The sequence below is a fragment of the Emys orbicularis genome, chromosome 5 (genome assembly GCF_028017835.1).
Source record: "Emys orbicularis isolate rEmyOrb1 chromosome 5, rEmyOrb1.hap1, whole genome shotgun sequence".
NCBI classification, from domain to species: Eukaryota; Metazoa; Chordata; order Testudines; family Emydidae; genus Emys; species Emys orbicularis.
Genome location: NC_088687.1, coordinates 62,678,550 through 62,686,582, shown reverse-complemented (window position 1 = coordinate 62,686,582; position 8,033 = coordinate 62,678,550). Strand labels below are relative to the sequence as shown.

Here is an 8,033-nt window from a genome sequence, read left to right as displayed (position 1 = left end):
ACACACCTGTAAAACTGATCTTGCAATTTGTGTGCCACTCAGAGAGAATATTTCATATCAAAATATCTTGACCCAGAGCTAATTCACGAGTTTCCAGTTTCAGCAAGCTTTCTGGTGTGCAAGAGTAATGATAGAGAATACAGACATTCAAGCCTGCAGTTTAGGAAAGTAATACCAGAGTTTACAATCACAAGGACCAACCCTCAACCTTTCGATCTAAAGCACCCCAACATTTTCTATTAAAAGGATCAGCATGAGGAACATAAATATTGCTTGGTGCTGGGGGTTTTAAAATGTCATCTCACATTTACAGGAGACTGGTTCTCCAAGTCTGGTTTTAAAATGCTATTCTATTATCAAATCTCATCTAAAGTCAAGGCTCTAATCCTTGAAAAGCACAGTATGGTCCCCATCCTTCCCCTATTGAAGAGAATGGCAAAAATCTTATTGACTTCAATGATTGGAGGATCTTCTCCTACAATTTTATCCTCTTTGTTAGGAAACAGCTCCTCCTCTTGACCTACAGACAGTCTGAGCTTCATTCCCCACTGTCTTGCAAATGACTGATTACACAGCCTGCACCTATGAAAAGAGTGCATATGAGAGGAGAATTATGGTTTGGTCATGTTTCAGATCCACTTTGCACAAGTGTAAATGACAACCCAAGATGGAAGGCAGTGGCAAATGAAGCCCTCTAAATTATAAAACTACACAAAGTAATCAGAGGTCAGTAGTGCTAGTCAAATGTAGTGTTAGACCCTACTCTCCCAGTGAACTCACTATGCGTTTTGCTATTTACTCCAGTGGGAGCAGGACAGGGCCCTGAAATTACATATCTTGTGGAAACAAAACAATCTGAAATATCTTATATTGCTCTCTAAGAGACTAGACAAAAAGCCTTCAATTCAGATACCACAATTAGTCTGAAGAACGCATTGCCACACAGAATACTATTGAGGTCAAAAGCTTAGTAGATTTCAAAAAAAGGATAGATATTAATATCGATAACAAGAATATCTAGAGTTATAGAATAGCTTTTTTAAAGAAAGCATTTCAGAAAGGATATAACCCTTCATGTTACAGGATATAAACCAATAAGGGGGTGAGGAAGAAACTTTCCCTGTTATCATTCCATAACTTCCTATTGTGAGGTTTCTTGCACCTTCCTCTGACAGGATTGGTGTGGCCACATTCAGAGACTGGCCACTGGACTAGATGGACCACAGGTCTGACCCAGTATGGCAACTCCCATATTCTGCAGGGGGGATACAATAGTGAGACACTCTAGGAGTATGGCCCAGCCTGCAGTCCCTGAGCACCCAGAACTCCCAGTGACTTCTACAAATTGACTGATGCATTGGAAAATCTGTTTTATCAAGTCCCTGGTCAGATAATGTATACAAAAGGTGACTTCTTGGTTCATGTTCAGTTACACGGTGATGAATGCACAATGGTATAATACACCCTTACAGATATTCTACTTGCACTCTGCTTAACAAAACGTGAACAAAGAAAATGACCCCCAAGATTTCTGAAACCTCAGTCAGCTAGCTAAATGTAGATGCATTACAAGATATATTCGTAATTTGCCACCATCATGATTTCCAAGTCAAGCGTCTAATACCACATCTATAAGGAGATATTTAACGGTACCTTAAAATAGCAATGTTGTCATAAATAATTTTATTAAATCTCAGAGATTTGCAATTGCAAATAACAAAGAAGCTGTGTTGTGAATGATATCCCAATGCCTCCGCCATTGGTTTTTGCCCTTGTAAATCAATGCAATATCCAATCCCGTAAGTATGTTTCTAGATGAAGACAGATGGTTAGAAAGCGATATACATACATTTTGTTCTCCCTATAGAACAATTCATTGTTTACCCTCGGCAAAGTTTTTAGAGATACTATTTCAAAGACAATCTAATTCTTGCAACTGGGCAAAAGACTGAGGTCCCAGTTTCTCATTGATGAAATACAACAGTGAGGTGGGGACAGCACAAAAGGGGGTGAACCTCCAGGCTTGATTCTGAAGTCAATGGCAAAATCCTCACTAACTGTAATGTGCCCTCTCTCCGCTGAAAGGGGAAGTAGGGTACTCTCTCCCAGTTCCCCTTACTGGTCGCTGGTGAGTGCAAACTGTACAGCGTGATTAGAGGGCAGCGGTTGAAAGGAGGTCTGAAATTGTAAGCATTCTCTCCCAGTTTTGAACTATGTATTTCCAGACTCAGATTGCTCCCTCTGCATTAATTAGAAGAAAGATTCAGTAATGAAAAACCTCCTTTAGAGTATGGATCAGTTACATAGACATATGACAGCCTAGTAGGGCAAGTAGCTCAGATTCAAAGAGGCCTCCCTATCGGGAAGGTAAAAGTCCTGTTATCATATACCTCAGACTAGGATGTGTGGTGGGGGAGACAGCCTTCTTTGTCAAAGTCTCCTTGCTGTAAAAGACAGGCACTAAACCCCAACCCGGCTTAATCTCTAAAGCACATTTTGTGTGGCACCACGCCACCTCACCTTCTTCCCACTCAACACTTCTATCTGCATGTCATGCAATGAACAGAACTGATCTCCCATGCTTGGAGGTGAGAAGGCAAGGGGAGCTCATGAAGTCACAGCATCAGCAGCAAAAAATTTCCTATGGTTTCACTTGGGTGAGAAGAAAAGGATGCAACTAAAACAGAAACAGGTTACAGAAACCTTGAAAGGAGAGAACCACCCGCCATGCAGTACTTTATCACACCACCAGGGGCACTGCTCCTGGTGTCTAGCTCAGAACTAAGCTGCACTATTACATCCATTTTTAGGGGAACACCGCATTGTACAATTATTTCCCCCGTTTGATCACTAAGTATTCACAGATTCCCATCGTTCATCTCATTTGTTTTCTTCTGTACTTTCTCTTGAAAAGGGGTTGATTTTTCTTACTATATGGTGGGAACGGGTATAATTAATTTAATTTTGTCTTTTCCCCCCCTGAATCCTGGCAACTATTGAGCCACATTTTTATTTTTATTTTAATTGTGTAATATTTGCGCATTAGATTGGATGGGGTAGAGAGGCTTTGGGCGCTTATAAATGTGTAAGTTTGAGCAATAAATAATTACTATAAGGCAAAAAAAATAACATGCAAAAGTCTTTTCTGTGATACTAATGAATAAAGATTGATCCCTGCTATTAAAAGAAGATTGAAATCCTATGGAGTCAGTTAATGCAGTACAGTCAAACTGCTGACCTAGCAGCAGTTTTTACCCACTTCGCTATGAGAATTGGAGACAGGTTAACCATTAATTAGTCTCTGAGCGTTTTTCATTGTGATTTTTATACTCCATATACACAATTAAAGCTGATTTTTTTTCTTTATTGAAACAAGCATCAGGGGAAAAAATCCTTAAGATGTGTGTGTGTGTGTGTGTACTAATCACCAAACGGACTACTTAAAATAAGGTCCAGGGGAAGTAAAGACTGTGAAATAGCTACACTTCGGTGCAGTGCTGCGAATCCAGTTCTAATGCCAGTTTAAAAAAAAAATACCCCTCTTGCAACAAATTCGAAGGAATTAGAAACAGGTCAGAGGTGAAGAGACTCAGCTGGGGTCAAACTCACAGAAAACAAACAAGTCTCTCCTGATGCGTTCCGCTGGAGAAGGAAGCACCAGCCCAGCCTGGTAACTGACTAAAGAAGACTAGTAGGAAACAGACCAGCATCTTCAATGGAAGGGGAAGAGGAAGGGTTCTATTTGCAATAGCTTTATTAACTGCAAAGCTCACCTTTAAAACTAAGCCACAACCTTAAAGCAGCTCTCTCTATTTGCCTGAACAATGAGCTCCTAAGTCTTTTGTGCTCTTTGTTCAGAGGTTTTTTTTTTTTAAACATGCATTGTAACATTTCTTTTAAGGATTGCCTGCCAAAAGCGAATCCCCTAAGGAAAACCAGACCAAGAAAGTAGTGACCAATCCTTTTCTGATTATTGTCAGAAGGCTCCTCCCAGCCCCTTCAATTTGCATAAAAAAATCCAGAAAACTCTTGTTTGCCCAGCATCTTGATCAGTTTGTCCACCCCTGTCTAACAGTCAGAGCCTGAGCCTCCTGGAAAGCTGCATGTAGCCTAAGGGGAGCTGAGAGATTCTCTCTCTGGGCTACAGCCTGTTTTCTGCCTTTGTAAGAAACTGGAAGCCTCGCTGGGGCGTTTTTTTTCACCCCCGTTTTAGAGTGTGAGTCACCAACCATGTACCAGGGATACTGGTCTCTGTTCTTGATCTTTATCGCCTCCCACTGCATAGGGTCCGTCAAAGGGCTCTTTCTTTTTGGCCAGCCCGAGTTCTCATACAAGAGGTCCAACTGCAAACCTATCCCCGCCTCCCTGTTGTTGTGCCGCGGTATCGAGTACCCAAACATGAGGCTGCCCAATCTGCTGGGGCATGAAACTATCCAGGAGGTTCTGGAGCAGGCTGGAGCCTGGATCCCTCTAGTTCAGAAGCAGTGCCACCCGGACACCAGAAAGTTCCTGTGCTCGCTCTTTGCACCCGTCTGCATTGATGACCTGGATGAGACCATTCAGCCTTGCCATTCGCTCTGTGAGCAGGTGAAGGACAGTTGCGCCCCAGTTATGTCTGCCTTCGGCTTCCCCTGGCCTGATATGCTGGATTGCAGCCGCTTCCCCCAGGACAACGACCTATGCATCCCCCCGGCTAGCAGCGACCACGTCCTCCCTACCCCCAGAGAAGGTAAGAATGATTCTGCTGCAGCTTCCTGCGATCTTGGGCATTATTATTTCAATGAAGGGTTAATGGATTTCCCTGCATATTGTAATGGCTCAAGAACCATAACATCCCCTATACTCTGCAACACATGCCAGGGGCTATGGAGTCATCTGGGTTGCAGTTGTAGGTCCTATGGGAGAGGGAATATTAACTTTTAAAGCAGCCGAAAATGAATTGTTTCCTGCTGTGAACAGGTTTTAAACAGTGACCAAAGTTAAGAACTACAGAAGGTTGTTTTACACCTTTATTTACCATGTTAGTTTGTTGTAGGGTTGCTAAAGAGAGCGCGCTAGATAATGGAACTGAAAAAATGCCAACATTTTTGATTGATCAGCAAAGCATGGACGTGAAAAGTCCATGAATCGACAGTTATTACGAATGAAGAAAGCCTCTTCCATTGGTACCCGCTTTTTATGTGGGGGCTGGTTTTAATTAGCTGGAGAAGATCATGCAAAAGGAGAATTTCGCTAGTTATAAAAGGGGTGGGCGGGTGAGAGGGAGTTGCTATAGAAAGGGAACCTCGTGCGCTTGATACTCTTTCACAAAACCCCCCAGTGTGCCTGCCTTGATTTTTGTTCCTCGTGGGAGGGAAAGGGGACTCCTTCATCCTTTTCAGGGGATTCAACAGGAACTTCTTTTCAAGCCCCTGCTTCATTCTAGGCAGATCTTAAATCAATTGCAAAGTTGCTTAGCAATCTTTTCTGACATGATGCAGCGTGACTTTCCAATCCTCTTGAGGTTAGATGGGTAATTCACTGGAAATGTTTTGCATTTTTCGAACATTTTCCCAACCCAAGCGATAAACAAATCAACGCGGTAGAAATGCTTTTATTCCTATCGCTTTTAGTGGGAACTTTGGTGGTTTTGTAATTTTACTTTGATGCCCTGGCTCTTTGCTGCTGTGCATTTCACAAATCTTCCTCTCCTTTTTGAAAAAGGAAGGACTTTGACCGGAACGTGAGCTATATTATTACCATAGCTGAAAGAATACGCACACTTCACAGCTCATTCCTGTTTTAATGAAAATCCCTCTTTTCTTAGAATTAAAAAAATCAAAACAGTTCGTTTAGAGAGGTTATGTTAACGAAGCAATCTCTGTGTGATCAGTTCTGGTGTCATCTAGGAAATGAAAGGTAAGTCAGAACTTAGTTAAAGGCAGCTGTGAGAATTCTATAAAGGGCACATACCAGTTGGTAGAAAATCTCAATTCGCTTCAATGTTCCCAAACGCCACCTGCTGTTCTTTTTTAACCAAACCTGCTGAAAGCTGCTTCTTACATTTCCAGCACCAAAGGTCTGTGATGCCTGCAAAAACAAGAACGAAGATGACAACGACATCGTGGAAAACCTTTGCAAAAATGACTTTGGTAAGTGGAAAAAGCCCCCTGGTTAGAATTCCAGGACTGGGGTCCGCTCCTGTATTGATCAGGTTAAACTCAGGCAATGGGATTTCTGCCAGAGTAAGGACTACAGTCAGGATTTAGCCTCGTCTGCAATTCAAACGAAACTCAGTCCTTCCAAGATACTGTGTCAGAAGGCTTCCATCATGCAAATCTTAGTCCTCAGAGTGAAAAAAAGTGTTTTTAAGTCCTAGCAAAGTCAGATTTCTGTTTGCAATTTCCTCCTCATCTCAAAAACCAACTAAATTGCCAACAATAAAGCTGTCTAGATGTTTAATATTCGTTTATATAGTGGACTCGGGCAAGTGGAGTAGTACAATGAACAAGAGCAATCTGTAGTCCAAAATTCTGTCCAGGGGGAAAAGTGGAGGAAGGATTTCATATAGGGGTGCAGAAGAGAGATCCAAAACCCAGTCCCAAACATTTGTAAAGACTTTCGTTGCAGATTATTAATGAGCCTCTACATACGATTTAACAGAGAAGGTGGTGTGTGGAGACTTCTGTATATATACAAAACATGAAAATTCTGGGTTAGGACAGGAAAGCCCCTTTAACAGGGAGAACTGGGAACTGTACAAACTGGAACATGCTTATTTCAAGAGACTATTATAATAGGTCAATATTTATAGTTGCAGGTGGAGTGTACTGTAAACCTCTAAAGTAATTCAAATGTGTCCTCAGAAACAAAGCCATTATGAGGACAATGTATTCATATAGCCTGTATTTATCCTAGCTTTGGACTGGCAAACAATGCCTGAGGTATTCAGATAAAACGTTTTAGAGCTAAACATGTTGTGTAAGTCCTTAAAGAGCCTTGTATTTCCCTCTCCTAGTTATTTTATCAATTCAAATGCAGCTGTTAGAATAGATCACATGGAAGGAGAACTGACCTTTCAAACAGCAATACATGTGAAATATCATTTCCTTACAGGTTTACCTAAAAATCCTCTCCAGACTAATAAATTAAGTTTAAAGTTTTTAACCACAGAAAAGATCAGATTTCAAATTAGATTTAGATTCTTCCCCCTCCCTCCTTTTCAAATTCTAGGGTTTCAGTAAGAATGTCTAGTGCTGGGTTAAAAACTAGTGCATATTTAATGTACAAAATGTGCCCTCTCTGTGTTTGCAAAGGTTAGGAAAACTAGAGAAAAGATGCATTTAGAAAAGAAGAAGAAGAAAAAAAATCTTAAGGTTGATTCAAACTGAGATGACTTGCATGCACTTAGTGGCTTTAGAAAATGAGCCACCTGCTGCCCATTCTGTCAGCCCCTGACAGTTTAATTAGCAATAGAAGACCTCCCTCCCCAGGTCCCCTTTATGTGCACTAATGAGGGAAAAAATCTCTCAATCTCTCTCATCCCACTTCTCCCTCTCCCTATTAGCCCTGAAGATAAAAGTGAAGGAGATCACATACATCAATGGGGACACCAAGATCACCCCTGAAACAAAGAGCAAAACCATCTACAAGCTGAATGGGGTGACGGAAAGGGATCTGAGGAAGACAGTGCTCTGGCTCAAAGGTGGCCTGCAGTGTACCTGTGATGAGATGAATGACATAAATGCACCCTATTTAGTGATGGGACAAAGGCAGGCCGGGGAGCTGGTGATCACCTCCGTGAAGCGGTGGCAGAAAGGACAGCGGGCGTTCAAACGATTCTCCCGCAGCATCCGCAAACTGCAATGCTAATCACTTCTACTCTAGTCACTTTCACCCTAGTCACTTACACCAGCTGCCCCAGTTCTGAGCTCTTCAAGCCTCTTGCACCTTCTTGTTTCAGCCTTTCTGAACCACAAGATATAGCAGGCATGGGAGACGATGGCTGTTTGTTTAAAATGAAGAGGAGGGGGAAACCCTCCCCTTCAAATTTT

General features: G+C 41.9%; 1 protein-coding gene across 1 annotated transcript; it reads left to right on the top strand.

Annotated features, from left to right (window-relative positions):
• Nucleotides 1–4,230: 4,230 nt before the first annotated feature.
• On the top strand, nt 4,231–7,851 carry SFRP2 (secreted frizzled related protein 2). The gene is made up of 3 exons (XM_065405433.1): nt 4,231–4,729; nt 6,051–6,131; nt 7,547–7,851. Exons 1-3 carry the CDS (start codon nt 4,231–4,233, stop codon nt 7,849–7,851), a joined length of 885 nt encoding a protein of 294 aa, XP_065261505.1.
• Nucleotides 7,852–8,033: the final 182 nt, after the last annotated feature.